The sequence below is a fragment of the Gavia stellata genome, chromosome 2 (genome assembly GCF_030936135.1).
Source record: "Gavia stellata isolate bGavSte3 chromosome 2, bGavSte3.hap2, whole genome shotgun sequence".
Classification (NCBI taxonomy): Eukaryota; Metazoa; Chordata; class Aves; order Gaviiformes; family Gaviidae; genus Gavia; species Gavia stellata.
This window is the reverse complement of record NC_082595.1, coordinates 96,960,778-96,984,432: the sequence shown is the minus strand read 5'-3', so window position 1 is coordinate 96,984,432 and position 23,655 is coordinate 96,960,778. Positions and strand designations below refer to the sequence as shown.

The 23,655-nt window shown below is 44.0% G+C and overlaps 1 protein-coding gene across 1 annotated transcript; it reads left to right on the top strand.

Annotated features, from left to right (window-relative positions):
- The first annotated feature begins 8,282 nt into the window (after positions 1–8,282).
- Positions 8,283–23,392, top strand: PDIA6 (protein disulfide isomerase family A member 6). Its single transcript, XM_059829323.1, has 13 exons — positions 8,283–8,316; positions 11,281–11,422; positions 12,707–12,764; positions 13,523–13,649; positions 14,150–14,256; positions 15,723–15,856; positions 16,268–16,382; positions 17,297–17,437; positions 18,630–18,714; positions 18,807–18,879; positions 19,950–20,108; positions 22,083–22,179; positions 22,924–23,392. The coding sequence occupies exons 1-13, from the start codon at positions 8,283–8,285 to the stop codon at positions 22,990–22,992; spliced, it is 1,341 nt and encodes a 446-aa protein (XP_059685306.1). The 3' UTR covers positions 22,993–23,392.
- Positions 23,393–23,655: the final 263 nt, after the last annotated feature.

Sequence of the window (23,655 nt, the reverse complement as noted above, 5' to 3'; positions counted from 1 at the left end):
GGTTTTTCGAGGTTTTGACGGCTCAGAGTGCCAGAGGTTTGAGCCAGTCTCCCAGGCAGATTGGCCTGCAGTTCCCCAGACCCAATCTCACTGATCTCGCTGATGGTTCTCTTTGATTACTTCTTTATATTTAGCAACTTCCAGAACAACCCTGCCTGTGGATCTCATTAATGCACTTTTTCCCTTGAGTTCCTGATCCTGGTCCTAACCAGGTATGTTTCTATCTTATTGCGATCTTGCCTGGACTGTCTACAGCCTGATGGCCAGTATTTAGGCTATGCTTTCAAAGCAATGACTCGCACAGTTCAGTCCTGATACCATTTTTTTGAGTCTGACTTGCCCTTCACTGTCTTTTAGCATTTTTTATAGTGTGTGTTCCTGCCAGTGCAGTAGATGAGCCATGTGGAAAAGCCTGTGCCTTCAGGACAAGATAAGACCGAGCAGTTAATCACAGTAAACACGCAGTCTGCTGGCCAGTCAAAAATACAGCCTGCCATTGCGCAGAAATACTCTGGTGGAGTGTGCTGCCAGACCAAGGTGAAAGGAGAGGAGCAGGACAGGGCTGCAGCACCCTGCCCCATCAGCGAGCACCCCCAGGGTCGCAGGTACTGCTGGAGCTGGCTGGGTGTGCAGGCTCCCCCTTCAAGCCAGACTGGGCTTCCACCTGCCCGACACAAGCAACCTAGTAGAGATCTACATCTATAAAACCTCTGAAATGCTCCGCTTCACTGCAACATTTGGTATTTTTCCCTTCTTTTTACAATACCCCTTGGTGTACATACACCGCTGTATTTTTCAACTCCCTCAATATCTGCTTTCTCTTAGTCTTGTTCCACCCAATTGTTTACTCTTCTCAATTAACCTTTAAAATCAACACTTCCAAAGCCAGGCTGGCCTTATGAGACATGTTTATCAGGGTTTAAGGCGAACTCTCCTGTTCAGGGGTAGAAGAGAACCAGTACAGCCCAGAAGAGCTAAAGGAACAGGGTTTCTATATTCAATGACTTATTAAGCAAGACACCAAGAGGGGGAGCTGAGGCAGACTCGTGCATGAGATGTCCGAGAATGCAGATTTCTGCAGAAATATATTTTTGTAACAAGATTTATGTAGCTTCATCCCATCAGGGACAACTAGAAATCACTTGATTTTTTTTAACTTACTTACATTCCCTTTAATACAATCTGACAGGAATTTTAATTTGGGTCTGTGGTGCTTGCTCTTAGCTTTGCAATGGGCTGATGCTTTGACTTTATTGAGTGGAGATGTTAAGTAGCCATAGAGATGCTGTGCATACACATGCAGTGCTTGTCTAGCAGAGTTACAGTGATTAGATGTGTAAAACTACACACAGCTACTAAGCAAAAGCCCTTGCGTGGTAAAAGCTTACCTCATCAGAAAGCCTTGCACAGAAATACAGTTTGCCATGCAAAAAAAAAAACTTAACAACACTAGTAATGCTGTGTTCACTGCATAGGGCAGACGGCAGGGATGAGCGTTCTGAGAGTTAGGGCCACTGGAGGTGATCTTCAGAGCCAAAGTTAGGTCTGGTTGCTCAGGGTCATATTCACCTGAGTTTTGAACGCCTCTAGGGATGGAGGTTCCAAAATCTCCATGCTCCAGTGCTCAGTCACTTTCAAAGTGAAAAATGTTTTTCTGACATCTAACCGGAATTTCCCTTGTTGCAATTTTTCTTGGTTGCAACATTTCCCCTGGTTCTTCCTCAGGATAGGTACAGTGGGAATTCAAGCTGCAGGACTGAGGTTCTCCTCACCAAAGAGAACAAGCTGTGCTCACGGGAATTCACAGCGAGCTCCAAGGTCTTTCTGTACAGCAGGTCAACCTATATGTGATACATCATTCAAATCAAACCTGTTTTTCTTAACGAAAGACAGCTATGCTTACTTTATTACAACAGATTTTTCTCCTTGCCACAACGGTCAAATAAAACAAGCCAGCCATTAAACTGAAAAATGACAAGAAGCTTACTGGGCTTCCGTAACATTAGGTATCTATTATACTTGTCTTTTCTTGACAATCCCAAGGTGACTTGCAAAGCAACAGACAGTCTGGCCTTCTGTACAATGATATACAATTTAGTCAGCCCTGAGATTCGTGAAGAGACTGAACTTCCATGTTTAGCACAGAAGTGAGGCCCAACTGCAGTAATGTTAATCACCTGGACGTACTCCTAAAGGATCCTGTGGTCTGGGGTATGGTCTCCTCCCCAGCAAGCATCATGTTACCTCCTGAAAAACTTACTGGTTTAGTTGAAATGGTTTCATGTATTTTTTTTTAATCCAGAATGTTCTGGCGTATCTGTTAGGAAGCTGTTAAATATTTTACTGTACCTGCTGAAAATGCTGTTTCTGTGCTGCCAAGCCCTGTTAGATACTTGAAGCCAGAAGGTTTGAGACTTGCTGTGTTTGCAAGTAGCTTGGTCAAGCTGAAGAAAACAGAGAAGAAGTGGACCCAGAAGCACCTCCAATTTTTTTCTGCAAAACAAGAATTCATTTTTTTCCATTCCGTTCCTACTCCCTGTTTGGAACTGTGGGCACAGGAAGCATTGTCATCATGCACTCTTCTGGACAAATTTTGGAAACTCTCTCTCTTATGTATTAACTTAACTGAATTTGAAAAGTGTTCATGCCTCTGATATTCCAAACTGGATGCTCATCTTATATAATCCTCTTCCTCCCATAAGGAGTTTGCAATAGAGGAGCGTTGCACTCTCTCTGATCTCCTGGTATCTGGTCTGAGAGATCTCCTCCTGCATCATCGTCTCCCTTGCTGCTCACAAGTTTCCAATGAGCACAGAGGCATCCTCAAGAATCTAGATCCTTATTACTAGTTTTCTTTTTGCTGCTGAAATCTGAGGCTTCAGTCTATGGCATCTTAAGCTACTAAAAGTCAGGACTGTTGGGATCCTGCCAGATTCTTTGCCTCTGAACTTGCACCTTCCCTTGTGCAGCTGGCTCAGGGAATTCAGACAGATGAAAATGAACACTACCAGAAATAAAGTCATCAGCTTTCAGCTGGGTGTCCCCACATTCCTGCTGTCACTGCTTCCAGAGGCAGCAGAATAAATGGGACCAGACCAGTAACTCTGCTTCCACCAGCACTGGCCACTCCTCCCAAACTTCTTCATGGGCAATAGTAACACTGGTCTAGCATCTATTAAGGCCATAAGTACTAAGAAAATAGAACCTCCTAAACCAGCAAGTTTTCTTGTTGTTTTTAAGGGGTGGGTGTGCCCTCAGACATCTGGCTTCACAGCTCAAGGGAAGGACCTCTAACACTGCAGCAAACAAGAATGGGGAGAAAGCCACTGGAAATTCTTCTGAAGTGTGTTGCAATCACACTGCCTCTCACGTGGCCCAGTTGAATGGCAAGTGGCTTTCTATGGCACTGTGTGTCATTTGCTATCCAGCTCATTTCTCATCAGGATATAACCTAAGAAAGGAAACATCTGGCACTGGACAATATGATCCCTTCTGCTGTTACACATAAAGAATAAACCTTGTATTGGTGCACCACGTGATGTGGTGACAGGAAGCTACATGATCGGGACAGACTAAGTACATCTAAAACTACTGGTTTTTCAGTGCCATTTTGAGAGTTCAGAAGTGATTATAAAATGGCTGCGTAACAGGCTAATCCCAAATAAGCTATGATACAGAAAAGGGGAATGACAGGTCCTGTTGGGGACCTGAATGACCATGACAGTAAAGACTTGGAAGAGAAAGGCCTGGATCTGAATAGGTGAATGCTCCATTTAAATAAAGATAAGAGGAAAGGTGGCTGATTCCAGCTGTGGTGGGGATAAGGCTAAAACAATCATATCTGTATTAGGATAACCTTGAAGGCTGGTAACTGAGTTCCTGTGAAAAAGGTGAGGTGCATACTGAAGAGGTTACTCCTCCTTGTGATGGCCTCACCTTCATCAAGGTAAATGGGCTCCAAACCTGATGATGTCAATGGAAAGGCTCCTGCGTCACATCTACACCTCTCTGCTGGGTAGCCTCCAGCAGCCACCCCACAGACAGCACTGGTACTCTGTGCCAGCTGCTGGCACATCCCTGCTGCTGGCACATCCCTGCTGCAGGCTCTCAGCATGACACAGGGAACGTGGCCTGGAAGCACACTCTGAGGAGATGCTCTGCAAGGGACCCTGAGCCTACAAGACCTGGCTGAAGCCCTGGCAAGGCCTTTGTAGGACTTGACCCATGTCTTGTTCATTAAACCCAGAAAAGCAACCACGACATGCTGGCCCAATCCATACTGCTCACAACTGTGTTTTTGATGTGAACTCAGGTGAGGCCAGCCAGAGTCTGAGCTAGGACCAAAACCTCTGTGTGGGTTGTGTGGCGTCACTGCCATCTGCAGGCATCACAGCTCAAAAGGACAGCCAGGCAGGAGAGCTGGGCGCAGCAGGCTCTTGGAAGGATGTTTGTATTAGGCTTTTATGGGGTTTTGTGCAGGGTTTAGTGCTTGTTCAAAAATCTGACAGATGACTGGACTCAAGTGGTTATATTGGCTTCATCTTGCTCCTCAGAGAGGAGAGTGGACATGTCCTATAAAACAGACGTGCGTGGTACTTGTTAGGTGTATGTCTCATGCAATGCAGCCTGCCAGGCATGCTGTAACCAATCAGCATTACTGGCTGCTAAACTAGTTTGCAGGTGACTGAAGTCCCTCACCTCAACTCTCAGTCTGTAAAAGTGCATCTTAAGTCGTTTCTGGAGCTGTTGCGGTGGTGTATCCAGGCAGGTCTTCCCAAGTCACTGTGGGAGGTTCTAGTGCTCATGACCCCTTCCCAAATAAGTCTCTGATGGGATTCCCTTCTGGCACAGGGCAGGTTTGTAAGAGCTAGGCAGACTGGCCGTGCCATCCCTCAATTTGTAAGTGACAAAGTGAGCTCATGTCCTGAGTACTTAATCCTGGGAACGGAGAAAAAGTACTGGGGATGAACCTCCTGTATAGTATCCCTCATAACATGATAGGAGGGTTAGGGTGACTAGAGAAACATGCTGTCATGTTTATTATGGTCATTGACAATAATGTCAGTTAGTAAAAAGCATCGAATTTGCCAGTGCTCATCTTTGTCCTATTACATTTCTGAACAGCACATGCTGGAGCCTGGAGTATTTATAGGGCTACACCTGCCAGTTAGTGAAGGCCTCTCAAAATTTTTGCTGCCTCCATCTTCCTCCTCCTTCTTCATAATTAGTTTTAGTCATGTGTATCAAATTAGACAGCAAAAGGCTTTCTTACCGCTTCCAAACCTTCACCCCAGCCTCATCTTAAACAGGTAATAAGCCTCATTAAGCAGAGAATAGCTTGTCTTAAGCTCCATCCATCCATCCATGCTTCTGAGGTTGCACAGCAGCTGGCTCCCCTCTGCTGGAAACAAAGCCACTTGTTCCAGGGAGCAATCCTTATCCCCATCTCTTTTTGCTAGCTCTGACTTTCCCTGTTTTTTCCCTCCCCAAGCTTCTGTCCGCTGCCTTCTGGTAATTACAGGCCATTAAGATTAAATGCACGTTAATAGCACAAATGAGCAATGCTCCTTCAGGTAAAGTTTGCTTTACTGTGAACTGCATTCCAGGAACACTCAAGCATGTCTCAGTTTTGGAGTTAGGAAGTACCCAGAACTTGCAAAGCCAGAATCCCTGTGCGTTATACTCCTCCTACTCATCTGCCAGGGCAGGAACCAGGCAAGATCCCTGGAATACAAGAATATTCCTCACATTTGTAACATTAATCTTCCTAGCACTTGTTCTGTACAAGTGTTCTTCAAACACTGTATTTCCTTTCTCTGGTAACTGATTTCAGGTTTTGTACCAGCCAGCTCCCCTGCACGCATCCATGAGGTCTCACAGACTCATATACGGAATGACGTCTGCTATATCCGTGTGCTGACCTTGGAAATCTGCCAAGTCCCTTCTAAACCTGTCCCTGCAAGTACCTATACATTTTAACATATAGGCTCAATAACTTGTCTCATGAACCTCTGCAAACAAAGTATCTTTCCATTATTCCCCTTTTTATGCAGCCATCAGTCACATGAGGTTTTTTGCCTGTAATATCACAGAAGTTCATGCTGTAATGGAGAAACAGGATCTAAATCTCTTTCAGACTCCATTCAAGTACTGTCTTCAACGAGACAGTAAAGCCTCATGCGAACTCATTAAAACCTTTAGTGCATTTTGTCTGAATGCAGCTCATTTATCAAATACCCTGTATCATTGCCCTGATTTCATCGTTATTTATCACTCTACTAATATTTGTGTTGGTGCATGTTTTATCAGCACTATCTTATGTGTATTTCCAGAACACACATAAAAATGTTGGAATGCTCCTGGTGTGGAATTGTTTCCTGTAGAAACTCACTAGGAATTTACGGAGTCAGTAAAGATCTGTGTTAAAAGCTTCTTATTTGGGAAAAGCTTCTTATTTGGCAATAAGTACTTTAACACATGCTTCTTGGTGCTATAGAAATGTTAAACACAGCCATTCAATTTACTATTGCATGACACTGATGAAAAATAAAATACACTACTCCTATGCAGTTCCTTCTATTTCCTTCCACCCCCCCAAAAATTATCGATTTTCTCTGCCGATTTATATGCCACAAAACTATCCTTAAATTATTTCTGGTTTTGAGAATTTTACCTGGAGCTAATGTCATGCTAACTGCTCAATAGTGTCCCAAGATGTCATGTTTACTTTCTTCATCATACTGGTGGAGCACAGGAGAAACTTCAAGAGAAATACTCATTCCCTGGGGAAGGATGGTCTGCAAAGCAGCTCCTGTTTGCTTTAGGAGTCACTAAAATAAAAGGTGAGGTATGTTTTATCTTAAGAACTAGGAATCACCACAAACTTGAACCTGCCTGCTCAGCAGGCTGCCCTTTTACAGATGGAAATGCCAAGATGTCTGTATTTTGTAGCCGTTCTGATTAAAACTTTTATTTCATGCATCCCTTTTCCTCCATTTCTGAAACAACTTGAGTGTGAAAATGGCTGCGGTGCTAACTACTGTGCTAACAAGTTTATACTCTTAAAAGCAGGACTTAATAGTACTGAAAAGTGCTACTTGGGAGCATGAAGCAATGGGTGTGTGGATGGGGGTAAAATTTAGACCACTTCAGATCCAGCTGCTGAAAATGTCTATTTCAATGCTAAATTAAGTCCAGCTACTACTAGTACACTAAAAATTCACAGCTCACTTAATTGTTGAATCCTAGCTCTGCAAAAGCCTTTGTCTGGATCTATGCCCACCAACAACATAGCCCCCAAGCTCTAGTACCCTCCTGCAATGTGCAATCGTTGTGGGGGTGGGGAACAATCAGCTTGATTCAGTTGTTTCCAGAGCTTTTGAAGTGGGATGCTGATTTTTCGTACAAAATAACCATATACATATTGTGCTGCTGGACCCAAACTTCCCAAGCCTCTCTTGGATGCAAGCAGCCTATCCAGATTTTAACAGCACTTGTATGAGCATGCACCAGCCCTTCCCTCCCTCTACTTTTATTTCCTTGGCCTACAGCAGATGCAGCTAGGCTAATTTCTACTTTTACATGCAAGCTTGTGGCTTGCAAATGGAATTTTTTCAAATCTAGATGCCGGTCCCGCTTTTCACAGTGACACCGTTTAGACTGCCAAGTCCCCGAGACTTAGCTTGCCCTTAGAAGCAGTACAAAAGAAGCTCGGGCACCAAACAGGACAAAACACTGGCCTGCCTTCCTTCTCCTTGAAAGCCTGCGCGGGTTTCAGCCCAGGCCTTCGCAGCCCCCAGCGCTGTGAGGCGGGGAGTGGCTGAGGGCACCCTGGCTTCCCTGGAGGCTGCTAGAAGCAGGCTGAGAGCGTGTTTTCCAGGGGGCAACCTGCTGACAACGCTCACCAGGCATACCTCCGCCACCCTCCTGCCCTCAGCAGCTCCCGACCCACCCCGGGACCCCTCTCGGGATCGGGATCGGGATCGGGACCGGGACCGGGACCGGGACCGGGACAGGGACCGCGAGCGCGACTGGCCCGCCAGGCCAGGCCCGGCCAGGCCCCACCGCCCCCCTCCTCCTCCGCCCCTCAGAGACTCCTCCAGCCACCCGCGTCCCGCAGCGACTGACATGGCCGCTCCCCATTGGCTATGCCAGTGCGCGAGCGCCGGCGCCGCCAATGGGCGACGGCCACGGCGGGGAACGCGCGGCGCGTGGGCGAGGGGGCGGGGCGGGGCGGGGCGGGCAGGCTCTAGTAGCGGCGGCCGAGGGAGCGGGGGGCAGCCATGGGGGCGCGTGCTGCGGGCCGTCTCTGGTGGGGTAGGAGCCGCGGGCGGCGGGGCGGCTGCTGAGGGAGCGAATGGTGCGGGGGCTGCCCGGGCGACCCGAGTGGGCGGCGGTGGTGGCGGGTCGTGGCCTCCCCATTCCCGGGCGCTGCTGGGGCTGTGGGCCCGTCGTGGCGGGAGGGGGCTGGGCGCCGGGCTGAGCGGACGGCTGCCGGGGACGCGCTCGGAGCTGCCGTGCGCCCGTCGGGCAGGGGCGAGGGCTCTGGGCCGTGCGGGCTGCGCTCCGGCGTGGCCGGTGGCGGGGCGGGTCACTCGCGGAGGGGGGGGCAGCGCCCGCCGTCGCTTTTTGGGCACTGCCCGTCCGAGCTGCTGTGCCGCCGGCGGGGGGGGGGGGGGGGGGCGGAGCGGGGATGACGCGTCCCGCGCCGCCCCTGACTGCTCGGTGGGTTACCGGAGCGCAGGTGGAGGGCCTGAAGATCCCAGCAACAGAAGAGTTAAAGAAAATGGTGCTTGTCTCTCACCCTCATAAAAAAACCCGCTTTGGTTTCCAGTCAGCGGTGATGCTTTACTTGCCTGGCTGCCCTGACCTGGGATCTAGTGCTGTAAGGGCAGTAAGAAAGTAATGACTGAAGACAAAAGGAGGAGTCCGTGGGGAATTGTACTTCCTCTTCCCCTCCCCCTGCCGCTGGGTCTTCTATGCTGAATAAATCGGTAAACCTGTTAAGTAGTGCCACTCGGACCCCTTTATAGAAATACCGAAGGTGCAGATAAAACTGCACAGGGCCGAAAGGGGAAGGCTCTCTCTCACCGAGTGCACGTGTGCAGGGCTGTGTGATGTTCAGCACACCGAGCTCTGCTGCAGAAGGTGCGGGTATTTTAAGGAGGAAGTTCACAGAATCATTATCCTGTAGCAAAAGCTTTTCTTCACAGCTCTTCAGAGTTACAACTTGTTTTTCTGATGAGGACTAGTAATACCAGCATGAAGCTGCCCTAGTTTGTTTAGCAGCACTCCTGTCTATGTAATTCACTTAATCTGATTTCAAAAGTTGTTTTCTAGTATATCTGAGATTTTTTTTCCTTAATATCAATGACAGATTTGCATTTTCCTGGCTTAGATGCTTGTAGGAAAAACCTCTTTTAGTTTGCTAAAGAGGAATTAAACCTTGAATATTTCACTATAGAAAGGAAAGTTATGCCACTGGTTCATGAGTCATAGTTTTTTAAAAAAATAATGCAGTGATACGTGACTCGATGGATCGTTGGACTCGATGATCTTACAGGTCTTTTCCAACCGTACTGATTCTGTGATTCTGTGATTCTGTGACTAGGTGAATTTCATCATGTGCTTTGTTTTGTGAGTTCTCTTTAGCAGGTGTTTTTGCATAAGCTAGAACTTCTCTATTTGAAGTGACAGAAACGGCTGAGTGAACATAGTTCAGCTTCTGAATATATTCTGCCACAGATCCCTTTAGGTGATGCCAAAATATGCTGATTTCAATTTAATGGTCTCATTCCGCCTAGAGAAGGCTTGTCTCTTGAAAGTGGCTGTAACATTCAAGTAGCTCTTTGCATCCTTGTTTTCTTACTTTACTCCAGCAGTAGCTGGTACTGTAGGTCACCATAGTGTGCTGTGACAGCCATGGAAGTCAGTTGATCAGTGCTGATGAAGTGTGGCTTGTGTGTGGGCCTACTGAAGGGAGAGAGCCAATCTAATGTGTAAATCTGGTGGTGGAAACCAACTAGGATCACCCCAAAAGAAAGGGGTTGGGTCCTAGGGCTAGAAGAAGCCATTAGGAGGGGGAGTGGTGTGATGGAGAGGGCGCTGGGTTGCAGTATGGCAACTCAGTCCTGATCTCTGGTTGAGTAACCTGGAAGATGTTATTTCTTTCAGCTTCTCTCATCTGCAGAATAGGTGTAATAAACTGGCTTTTCTTGAGCAGGGCTGATAAAGTGTAGGTGATGCTGTGTGGTCTCTCTACCATGTGCTGTAGAGTTTCTGCATCACTGAACTGTATCTTCCTCTCACATTCAGTCTTGAGAGAGAATGTGCAGCTTCCTATTCAAGTTATTAACCACTCACAGCAAAGCTATTTTTGCTTAGTTTTAACTTTGTCTGAGCTCTTACTCCCCTCAGTCTTTGGTGGATTAAGAAAAGTCTTTTGCTATGTGGATTTTGTTAGAGAGGTGCTTATTATCTTTCATCAAGTCATCTCTCAATCTCTCTGACTAGGTAGAAGGAAGGATTAGGAGGTTTTATGTGCAAAGTCTCAAGCAATAGTAAGATCCAGAAGTGACCAGAAATAGGAATGCTTTCTCTTAAGAAAGACGTTTCCTTGTACCTTTTAATGATTTTTTTTTTTTAGCATTCTAAGAGTGCTTGAGTTGTTAACCAGAGAGATTTAGCCGTTTTTCTTCAGTCTGTTGCTAGAGATAAATCAATGGTACACTAAGATCCTCATGAGGAAGAATGAAGGAGCTCCTTACGCTACCAGTGCATCAAGCGCTGGTCCTAAAGTCATCGTAACTGTACAAAGACTAGTTGGGACAGTCCTGCATTATGTGATCCTATGAAAGATGTGTTTGAGTGCCTGCTGTGCAAGCGGTGTGGGCAATTGGCTTAGGAGTTTCTATGTGAAAGAACTGAAATAAAATGTAGCTGATGGTGGGGATCTGTGTGGAAATCCTGCTGGCTTTGTACCAGTAGTAGTTAGGGTAGCAGCTTTGACAAAATGCTCTCTGGGGAGCCACAGCAGGAGTGGCGTAACTCCAGCTAGCTTTAGGCACAGAGAGTATATTATATGATCCTGTGGAATCGTGATTTAAGTGAGGAGGGAAAGCATATATCTTGCCTTAACTTCCTTTTTTTTCTGGTCAAACTGGAATACCTTTCCTTTTTTTACCTGCTGATTTGCAGGTGGTGGGGAGATGATTTAGCCATGGCAACAGGAGAATCATAAATGTTCTGTGGGAATGCTGATTGCTTTGCTTTTTGTTCTAGGCACAGTGAGCTGCACGTTATTCCTGGCAGTTAATGGTTTATATTCGGCCAGTGATGATGTGATAGAGCTAACACCAACTAACTTCAACAAGGAGGTCATTCAGAGCGAGAGCCTCTGGCTTGTGGAGTTCTATGCCCCATGGTAAGAATTACAGCTGTGTACTTGCTTGCTCTTACCATGGAGGAGCAGCATACTAATTTGGTGCTTATCAGTCCAGTGTTTCATTCAGTTTGATGGCCTCATAACCAGGTAAGTTACTCCTGGGGAGGTTCCAATTTTCACGGTGGGAACAATCAGGCAGTGGAATAATCTCACCAGGGAAGTGGTAGATTCCTCAACACTGGACACTTTTAAGATTTGGTTGGACCGAGTGCCAGGCCATCTTGTCTAGACTGTGCTTTTGCCAAGAAAGTTTGGACCAGATGATCCTTGAGGTCCCTTCTAACCTGGCTTTCTATGAAAACCCTATATGCCACTTTACTACAATTTTTCTACTGAAATTAGTATTAAAAATGACTGGTCAAAGTGTAATAGGTAAGTGAGAAGGCCCCTCACTTCAGTCTTCATGAACCTGCTTCTGATGTGAAAGCACAGATCTGAATTCACACTTAGAATTTCCAATTTCCATTGAAAGATACTGGCTTTGTGCATCTTAATTTAGCACCTCTGTCTCCCATCCTGCTTATGTCCAGAGCATGGAGTCTCTTCCATGTAAATGCTGGTGATGTATATTTCATCTTTGCACAAATCCTCTGTGCTATTACCATCCAAAGCTCTACATTCTGGAGAAAAGGGCCTTTCATTGCAACAGCCTGACTGTGTCTGGACTGAGAGGTTTAGGGGAAAGCTTACTGTGCCTCTTCTAGTGTTGTTGCAGCTTTACGGGTAATGGGAAGCTTTACTGAATGATGACAGTAAAGTGTAGATAAGTAAATTGGCAGCTCCTCTTTCCCTACAGACTGGTGATGCTGTGATTATACACCAGTTGCTAGTCAACTCTTGGTCTTTTCCCCCAGGCACCTCAAGGAGATGTTGTGCCACAAATTCTTGCTAGTTAAGAAGTTAACTCTAGAATAACTTTTTCAGGCCTCATCACAGGTCCATTTTAGCTTGCATCAAGCAGACTAGTGTGCAAATCTGGATTTTGGTACTCACGTTTGCCTCTGTTAGGAAAGCCATGTAGCTTTTGAGATGTGTGTGTGTATGCACTTACGTAATATGAACGAGGTTTTTCTTCAGAAGTCTTGAGTGATGATGTGATGTTGTGGCACAGCCTCTTCCCCTCTTCATGAGTAGACCTTAAGTCTTGCACAGTTTACTGCAAGTAGTTGTTCTGTAATTGAAAACCCAACAAGGCCACTCTGTATTTTGTGAAATAGTTACCAGATCTGAATGCCAATTACTGTTGTGGGTTTTTTCTAACAGGTGTGGTCATTGTCAAAGACTAACCCCTGAGTGGAAGAAAGCAGCAACAGCATTAAAAGTAAGTTTAGCCTTTCAAATGTGCTTGTGGCAGTGGATTGAGGAGAATTTGGCTGTTTCTCATCTGGCTTGGGAACATGGAGGTGGGGTTTGGTCCCCAAAACCGTATCACTTTAATCATACTTGTCCAGCCAGAGAAGTGGCCAATCAGAGGCACTTAAAGTCAGGATTTTTGTGTGTGTGGCTTTTTTAAAGAAGTCATTGAATTGTAGAGGAAGCAAGTCAATTCTGTCCCTGTGAAATCCCATTACTGTTTTGCAGGGCTGCTTTTACCAGCACCAGAAGATGTTAGAATCCAGCCATCCCTCAAACAGCACATTTCTTTCTTCCTTGCTGTCCTGTCACCTGCCTGTGAAGTACAGGAAAAGCATGAACTGAATATATGAACACAGCTTTGTAAGCTGTTGATGATGAATATGTCTTTAATTACAGAAAACTTGGTCATGTAGTGATTTGCTGAACTCTTGGCTATGTAAAATATATTACCCTTTTTAAAAAAAAAAAAGCCCACCACCAAACAAACAAAAAAAGCAACCAAAAAACCCCCAAACAATTTAACTTTTTGTTTGTCAGGATGAAGAAAGAAATGGGCATTTATGGTATTCTGTAGTTTAATGCTTTTCAGGGGGTAACACCTCTCTTCTGGTGACTGTTTTCTTACCCTCCTAATAACTCCCTCTCTCCTCAGCATGCACAGAGTATAAAATGTGTTAAGTAACTGTAGAAGTCATGTCTTAATTTTTGTTTTTATTTCCACAGGGTGTAGTGAAAGTAGGTGCAGTAGATGCAGATAAGCATCAATCCTTGGGTGGACAGTATGGAGTCAGAGGGTTTCCCACTATCAAGATATTTGGAGCCAACAAAAACAAAGCAGAGGATTATCAGGGTAAATGTGGTCCTCTTTCACGTGTTGCATGCCTAAAAACTTCCCTGAATACAGTAATTATGGTAGCTGTTAATGCTGTCTTGTGTGGTGTTTCTTCCTGTCTAGTGCATGTAATAACTGAAAAACAGATGGGTGGGACTTGTTTGACCAAACTGTGCATGTCTTAGTGTGGGCTAACAGTCCCACCTGCAGTTTTTAGTTGGTGGAGGTTGATAGGTAGTTCCAAAGAACCATTCCTTTCTTCCTGTTTACTGGGAGCTTACCACAGTCACCCCCCTGCCCCCATCAGATAAGGTGGTTAGTTAAAAAGTGAAGTCAGTCCTGCTGCTTATGTTTAAGTCAGTGATGTCCCACCACTAGTACCATATTGCTCATAGCCTAGTCCTGCTTCTCCTGAAAAATCCTTAAGGTGAGGGAGTATTAAGTTTGTGTAATTAAGTTAGGGGCCTACCTTAAACTGGCCTTTTGATGCTTTAAACGTTCATTCTGCTGCGTTGCAGGTGGCAGGACAAGTGATGCCATTGTTGATGCTGCTCTAAGTGCTCTTCGGTCCCTGGTGAAAGACCGTCTTAGTGGCAGAAGTGGAGGATATAGCTCTGGGAAACAGGTATTTGAGGGAATGTGTGGGTTTGTTTTCAACCAGAGACTGTCCTGTACAGGAGATCAGGGCTTGTGCTCCTGACTCTGTTCACAGAATAGCTGAAGTTGGAAGGGACCTCTGGAAGTTGTCTAGTCCAGCCCCTTGCCCAGTGCAAGGTCAAGCAGAGCAGATTGCTTGGGGCTGTGTCCTGTCAAGTTGTGAGTATCTTTGGGGACTGAGACTCCACACAGACTGTGCTCTTCTGGCAGCCTGTTCCAGTGTTTGACCACCTCCACAGCAGCAAAGTTTTCTCTTATGTTTAAATGAAATTCTTGTATTTCAACTTATGTCCTTACTTTTTGTCCTGTCAATGGGCATTGCAGAGAAGAAGTCTGCCTTAGTTTTCTTTACGCCTCTCAGGTATTTATATACATGGATAGGATCCACACTGAGCCTTCTCTCTTTCCAGCTGAGCAATCCCAGCTTTCTCAACCTCTCATCATATATCAGATGCTCAAAGCCCTTAATCAGCTTTGTCCCTTGGTTGGACTTGCTCTAGTGTGTGCATGCCTCTTATACTTGGGGAGCCCAGAATTGGACCCAGCACTCCAGATGTTTCACACAGTGCTGAGCAGAGGGAAGGATCACCTCCCCAGATCTGCTGGCAACTTTCTGCCTAAAGCAGCTCAGGAGCCTGTTGGCTGCCTTTGCCACAGGGGTGCGTTGCTCGCTTAAGTTCAACTTGTGGTCCACCAGCACCCCCAGGTCTCTCCCTGCCAAAGCTGCTTTCCACATAGTCAGTCCCCAGCATGTACTAGTGCATGGAGTTAGTTACTCTGCCCCAGGTGTGAGACATTGCATCTCCCTTTGAACTTTGTCCCTCTTACCCCCATTCTCCAACTGGTTAAGGAACTATTTGCCTAGTCCTAGTCTAAGCTAGGTGATGAGGTTTTTCAATTTGGTGGTGTTTTGAAATTGGCTTGCTGGATTTGTCCTTGAAGGTAAATTGAAAAGCTTCTGGCTCCTACTACTGTTTCTAAATCATGGAGCAGTACTCTGACATCCTCAGGCTGGCCAGATAGAAGACCTGGATGGACTGCACTCTAGTGTGTGTTATACTCACATGTTTTTGCCTGGAAACCAGGGCACAGTGGGGGGGGGGGGGCACGGGGTTGGAGAGCACTCTGTTCTTGGGCAGATCAGAGCATGAAGAACTGGGGAAGTGTTTCTACATCTTCTTGTTAGTGAGTTTGACCTGATGACTCCTTTTCCTTTTTTTTTAAGAGAAGGTTCACTTGCTGTTTCTCGAAAGTGCTGTGGGAGTTGGCTGTGTGTATTGTCAATTCTAAAATGGGAAAGTTGTATGACTGAACACTGCCTGTTTTGTATCTCATTCAAATAAAGACCAGTTAGTACAACATGACACGCAGTAGATGGCTTGTGTGGGAAAACAATTTTGGTTACTTATGTGAGGGTCTGTTTGTTTCTTACAGAGCCGAGAGAGCGGAGGTGGAGATAAGAAGGATGTGATTGAGCTGACTGATGACAGCTTTGATAAGAACGTCATAAATAGTGACGATGTGTGGATGGTGGAGTTTTATGCCCCATGGTGTGGGCACTGCAAAAAGTAAATGAGGTTTTTATTTGACAATTCAGTTCCCATTAGCGCTCATTTTTGTGCAATACCCTTAATCCCCTAAAACAGACCTTGCAGCTCTGGTATATCAGAAGTGGGGTTTTCTGTAAGGTATTTTAACAAAACTCTGTGGGCTTCTGCTCAGGGCACCTTGGTGCTGCTCTGGCTGCACTCCTCCTTGGCAATGGAATTCCTGGTTACCAGTGGAAATAAGATTGAAGCTATATTAACCTTTTCATTCCTTCAGATGCAGGACTTCTCTCATTTGGAATAACTCTCCTAGCTGTCATTCTCTGCAGAGACTTTTTTTTTTCCTTAGAGGAGTATGCTACAGAATGTTGGAATGTGGTATATTTTTGCTAGCTCTGAGAGAGCTTAGAGCACTCATACTCTCTTTTTCAGCCTGGAGCCAGAATGGGCAGCTGCTGCCACTGAGGTGAAGGAACAAACAAAGGGAAAAGTAAAGCTGGCTGCAGTAGATGCAACAATCAACCAGATGCTGGCAGGCCGATACGGGGTGAGTGTGCTCTGCAGTGGTTACAATTTCCTTTCCATCGGTATGTCAGATTTCTCTCTAATGCTTACTGAACTGTTCCTTAATCTGGTACCACTTCAATGTTTTTGTTAAGTGACGCGTACCAATTTTCCACAAGTTAATTCATTCCTGAATGTCTGTAACCATATAAATAAATGGGGTGAGAGGAAAGGAATAAATCTGGATGTGGCTGAAAAAGGCTGTTTATTTCCATAAGGTCTTGTATAGCTTTCTCATCTGAAGTGAGAGGTCTCTTCAGACTGTTTGTATGCTGGTTTGGTATCTCCAGAACACACACATGTACCTGTACATCTGGAGCCAATTATCAGGGATCAGTCCAACAATATTAGCTGCCCAGATCAGCTATGCTGTGGGCCCAAAGTGAACTGATATCTTTAATTTTTAATACAGTACAGGGAGCTTAGAATGTGCTGATTTGTTTCCCTGTAAGTGCACATGGCTGGCAGTCCGCAGGAAGACTGAATGAGTTTTACTGGAAGTGTAGCAGAGGGAGCTTAAGATCCATTTGTTGCCATGTGGGCACAGTGCTGTCTCCCCACATACAAATCAGGGAAACTAATGTCTAAGAAATGTAAAGAGTTAAGATACTCCTCCTGGTACTTAGAGTAAGCAAGCACTGCAGGTTTAAACTGAAATGAAACTATTGCTAATTCATCAGGCCTAAAACTTGAAACAGTGTTTCAGCTATGTTAGCCTTGTTTTGAATTGTTGCACAAGTAAGAAGCTACAGTTCAGTGATAACATGCTGAGACTTGACTCATACAGATGTTAAAGCTCTTCCCTTTCTCTTCATCTAGAACACTTCAGAGTAGCAAATAACTTACACCATAAATATTCCAATTTATTTGAGCTGATGGCTTAAACTTGTCTTGCAGATTCGTGGATTTCCCACAATTAAAATCTTCCAGAAAGGAGAAGACCCTGTTGATTATGATGGTGGCAGAACTAGATCTGATATCATTGCTCGTGCTCTGGATCTGTTTTCTGATAATGCCCCACCACCTGAACTCCTGGAGGTACTGCTACATTATCTTCTCAAATTGCTTTTTCATCATATCCTTTGCAGTAGTTTTTATAGGACTATATTAACTGTAAAGAAAGCAGCTTAAGTGTGCTGCTTGCACACTGTTTTGCAGCAGACTGTCAAGGTTGAGAAGAATGATCATTCAGCTTTCTGCTATTTAATTTTTACTGTGAATTTGTTGTCGACTGAAAGATTATCAGAATTAATATAGTGAAGGCACTGACAGGATGGTACCAGGCTGTCTGAACCCTCTCTCAAGGAACGAGGGGAAAGGGTGGGTTCTGTGCCCCATGTTTTTTCTTACAATAAGAGGGCAGGTTTTTGTTGCTTGTAAGCTGTCCATTAGAAGTTCATGATGACTAATCTTGCTTGTTGTACAAAAAACTCCACTCTGTGTGGTGACTTCTAATTTCAGCTTGATATTGGTAGATATGAAATGGTGATCAGTTGTCTCCAAAGTGGGGTACATGCAAGATAATCCATTGGGGTGCAGGAAGAAAAACAAATTTGTACCATTAAAAAATTAACAAAGATATTTTTAAATGGTGTTTATTTCTTCCTTGTCATCCTTTTAAAATGTCTATTATCTTATGCCTTAATGTACATAATGTTAGTACAGTAATACATGTATATAATTGATATACATATATTGGGGCTGTGTGCTTAGAAATTTTTTTACTGGTAGCAGTCCGCAATCAAAAGTTTGGATGTAGATAAATGGATTGATTCCTTTTTAAGGCAGATCACAAACTGGTATTGTTCTGCTAATGTCTATTAAATGTCCTCATCTTCAGCAAATGCTGCACCCTGTTGGCTTTCCTTATGCTAGCAGCATCATGAATGAAACCTACAGGCATATGCATAGGTCTGGGTGTGCTGTTTCCAGCCCTGGTCCAAGGATGGGGACTTTAAGAAGTGATATCTTACTGTGCTCTCTGTAAGCCATTTTTGGTACTACTTACTTTCCTGTTGCTGCAAGTCTCAACAGAAGACTTTGTGAACTCTTTGTAATTAGTCTTGTGCTGGGGGACCAGTGAAGTAGGAGAGGCTTGTAAGCATTGAAACAACTTGACACAAAAGTTTATTACCTTGTAGGGTGGAGCTGATAGGCTGTTGGAGAGAAGTGCAGTCACAGCTGCGTAACCAAGTCTTACTCTTATTGACTTTCTGCTGCTTTCTTCTAGATAATTAGTGAAGATATTCTGAAAAGTACCTGTGATGCTCATCAGCTCTGCATCATTTCTGTCCTGCCTCATATTCTTGACACAGGTAGACATACAAGCAAGCAGACTTCTGTATGAGTTTGTCACTTAAAGCATGTAGTTGTATTTTTAACTTGTCCAATCCTGTCTAACAAACAGGAGCTTCAGGGAGGAATTCTTACCTGGATGTCATGTTAAAAATGGCTGAAAAATACAAAAAGAAAATGTGGGGGTAAGTGTCATTGTAGACTGTAGACTTGGAAAAAATGTGAGCATTTTTAGAGGTAATGGGATAGAATTTGTATGATAGAGATTTATCTGCAGATAAGAGTTGTTCCTTGTTCAGGATAGTATATCTTGGTATTTTACTGACTCTACTGAGGAAGGAGATGCTGTGACTTTAGAATAAACTACTGATTTTTTCTTTTCATCCACCTCTCAAATCCTGCATTTACAAGTGATATCTAAGCATTAATGAGATCAGATTAAGCATCTTTTACTCTTGTCCTGAATGCTAAAATATTTTAGGGTGGTATTTACCCAGTTTCTTTTAGTCTTTTGCTGGTGAGTGAATTTGCCAGTATGACAATTCTTAAAAGTAAATTGCAGTTTATTAATGAATTTCATGCTCTCAAAGAAGCAGGCCAGCAGGCTTTGCCTTTTCTCCTCCTCTCAAGTGGAGGTTAGCATCTCTGGGACTTCTCTAGGAAGTGAGAGTTGTTCTGACACACTGACTGCTGTGAAAAGGGTGCAAAATGGCATGAAAGCCTTGGGGGGAAATGCTGAGATTGGCTGATTCCAGAAGTTCCTCAGCAGACTTGTTAAGCATTAGAGGAACTGAGACCTGACTAGTGAGGAACTAATACTGGGTGAAATATTGGTCTTGCAGTCTTTGGCCAGAAATCCTCTACAGTGGTATTTGGGCAGTACTTTGTCATGTTTAGATATGTGACTTGAGCCATTTTAAACCTTGCTTAACGTAGGCTAAAGTGCAGCAATTTATTTGGACTGGTAACATAGTTCTTTCCCTGGACTGTCTTTCATGGCTGTTCTTCTGATCCAGCTTTCAGTGGCTGTGAGCATGGGGCTGGCCTAGAGGTGCTGTTCAGGAGGGGCTTTCTTCTGTTACATGGTTCAAGATGGGGACCCTGCTATTCCCTGCTGACTTCAATAACAGTTGGCACTGTCAAGGGCAGTTCAGAGCCCATCTTGAACTCTCCAGGGTTGCGGGATATGTGTGACTTCAAAGTGATTGTAGTGCCTATCCTAATTATTTGTTTTCTGTTTTATCTTTTCCTCAAGGTGGCTGTGGACAGAAGCAGGTGCTCAGTCAGATCTTGAGAGCTCTTTGGGGATTGGAGGCTTTGGGTATCCAGCAATGGCAGCTGTTAATGCTCGGAAGATGAAATTTGCCCTTCTGAAAGGATCATTCAGTGAGCAAGGGATTAATGAGTTTCTCAGGTATGAAATCTTTAAGTGACTTAAATCTTTCTGTAACTGGGGCTGTGACTCTTTAGACAAAAATCAGGCTCTCTTGGATCAGACAAGACTGGCAAATTAAGAGAATTAAGATGACGAGCATTCACTGGAGTAAGGGAATGATTTCAGTGAGGATTTCAGCTAATAAAGCAGTCTCTGCCTTTTTGTGGTGGACAGAATTAAGAAGTTGGACATTTAGACTTAAATGGTAGTTTTAGCACAACTTCTGAAATGGTTTGAAAACAGAAGTGAGCTTTGATCTAGAAAAATTCTTATTCTCCAGTAACCCAATAAATTAATGGGATTTGGTAATCAATACTAATTAATTAAAATGGTGCATTAGTAATTGGGAAGTTCTTAGTTTGGGAATCTAAAGGTTCTTGAGGTTCTGTATGTTGTTCATCTTTCTGGTTTGGTCTGGTCCTGCCTTCCCCCTCCCCTTCCCCATTACCCTGGCATCTGGTAAACTAACTGGGGGAGCTGCAGCAATCCATCCAAGAAGTCAATAGCTCCCTGCTCAGCTCAAGTTCCCTGAAACTGCTTCTTGCATAGTTGGGCAAGAGCCAGTGCTGAGAAGAATTGAATGGGGAGAGGAAATGGGGAGGAGGACAGAAGGCAGAGCAGCACTTAGAGCAGCTAAACTTAAACTGTTACTTAAGTATGGTCAAAGTGAAGTGAGAACTCTGCTTCTGGGTAAAACACCAGCTGCCATAAGGTGTGTAGGAGCCTTTGAGAGCTTACTTTAGCCGTGTTATTTCCGTCTCCTTGCTTGGAGAATGGCAAAGAGGAGTCAGAATTGCAAAAGGAAATACAGCAGTCTCTCCCCACCTTGCCATTAATTGAACCCTGTTCCTGCTGGATTAATGGAAACAGTGCCGTAATTTCTTAACTATGTAAGTGATCAGACTTTCTTCTTAATGACAAAAAGGGAAGTTTCTCAGAGCATCAAGTAAAATATAAGATTCAGATGCAAGAAGAGTAATACCAGACAGTCTGTACTAATGCATGTGAGAGAAATGTCTGCCTTCCTCAGACATGGCAAATTCTCTTTGTCTATAAAATCCATCTTAGTGAAGCTTCTCCTCGTGAGGGTGGATGGTGCTTCCAGGACACAACAGCCAATTTAACAGCTTATATTGCAGTAGATAATTGGTTTGGTATTATCTTACTACAGAGCAATACTTGCTGGAATAATCTCTTATTTGACACTTCAGCTCAGCTGTGTTGCCTAGAGAAAGCAGTACAATCACAGTTGGTGTAGCTGGCTGTTAACTCAGCTTGCTGCATGCAGCTTTTGTAGTCTAATAGGCAGTCTGAACAGTGCTGACCAAAAGTAAAGAAACAAGCACTGAGAAGAGCATAAAAATTGTAGACTCCACCTAAGGAGAAATGCTTATGCAGTCTTATTTGCCTCTGAAAGAATGCAAAGGGATTAGCTCTTCAGAATTTTAAGGTTAGGCTTTTTGAGCAAGCCTAACTAGCAAGTACAAGATGGAGTGTCTCAAAGCAGAAGCTGGTTACCTTGTACCTATTGAAACCCATGGAGGCTTAGAGTCCACTAAAAAAATCACTAGTGATTTCAAGTAAGAGTTGCAGGTGACTTCCAAAACTAGAATTACAGACTTCTCTTGGAGTTGCCTCAAGTGATACACAACATGCTGTTAAAGGGCTGTGTTCATGAGTGTTACAAGGGGCACTGCAGAAACATGAAACAGTGTAGCTCACATAGTTTGTCTCTTTGGATCCAGTTGTAAATTCACAATGCTGCTTTAAGGGTTCTCTTTCATTTTCTGCTTCTCAATTTGAAAAGCTTTTGTTTCCAGACAGTTTAGACTTGCTTCAAGAGATGCAAGCAGATTTCAAAGTTAACTTCCTTTTATCTGAAGCAGTTGCCATTCCAGGTGGATGGATACTGGAGAAATTTCTTAAATTTAACTTTTACTTGTTTTTTCTCAGGGAACTGTCTGTTGGTCGTGGCTCTACAGCACCAGTGGGGGGTGGAGCTTTCCCTAAAATTCATTCAGTTGAACCTTGGGATGGCAAAGATGGTGAGGTAAGGGGGTGCTCCATCTAAAAGTGACGATGATTTGCTAGGTTCAGAAGTGACTGTATAGAGTAACTAAGAATGGCAATGTGAAAATTCTTGTTCTTCAAAGATGGTGGCAAGTTGTGTTGATGGTTTCCCATTATCTAAATCCTGCCCCTAGACCAAACACCAGATTCATGATCTGACATTGTGGACAGATACTCCTGCCTAGCTGTTAGGATGTAATCTGAAAGTTTAATCCCTTGAGGCTGAAACCTGTTATTACCCATGCTGCGTAAGGGAGGTAGAAGTGTATGCATTCAAGACCTGAACATTTGTGGACACTTGGTTCTGCAATATGCTGACCATACCATCAAAGTCTTAAATGTCAGGTTTGTAAGGTAAAGGCCCTGTAATAACACAGTGACTGAGTATGTTCTTAAGGTTCAACATTGCTGTAAAAAACAAAGTTACTACAATCCTTTGATCTGCTTCAGATGGAATTAAAATACAGAATGTGGTAGTAGCTTTGTTACATAAATTATTTCTGTATTTGCCTTTATCTGGAGTATTTTTATTAGTAGAAAACAACCTTCTAGTCTAAACTCTGATTAATTCTCCTGCACATAATACACTTTTGAGTTCTTATGAATGAAAGAGATGACAGGCAGGAGCTTTATTCTCGGGATGAAGTAAGCATCTTTCAAAATCAGTGATGTCCCAGTGTTAAGTGCTTCTAAACATGTGCTCAAAACCTTCCCTTTTTTACAGCTTCCAGTTGAAGATGATATTGATCTCAGTGATGTGGATCTGGATGACTGGGATAAAGATGAGCTGTGAGATCTTCAGGAAACTACTTTTCTTGGGACAGTTTGTGCAGCAGTTTGCAACCTGGTTCACAATCAGATGGATATTCCAGTGGCCTTTTTATGGAGAAATGGCACATGACACACTGTGCTATCTGATGCACTGCAGCAGTGAACTGTACGCATCTCAAGAAAACATTGCAGAAATTCTATGAATTGTCATAACCAGTAAACTTGATTGTATTCTGTGTAACAAATATTTTGAGGACAACATGGATATTTCTTTGGAACATCTTGGTTTTTATTTTGTTGATAGTGTGCTGTTTGAGTGTTACTGGAGGCTGTTAGTGTAACCAATTTTAAATGTGATTTTTTTTTTTCACTGAGATGGAACCTGGTCAGCTTCTATTTCAATTAAAGAATAAAACAAAATATTTTTGACACACAGTGTTAGTCTTGTATAGAGTAACAAAGGTGCACATGATAAAAGCTATCCCATTTTGGATGACTTGAAAAATGAACTGTAGAATAGAGAGGCTGGTGCAGAGGGGAGTCCTAAACCACTCCCTTGCTGTGAACATTCGGCCTAAAGCCTGATTAGACAGACAATCTTAGTTTAAATGCTCTTTAGTCTTCCTTTTCCTATTCCTTCTCAGGGGCTTTCTCTTTCTTAGTGCCAGACTTCACAAGATCATTA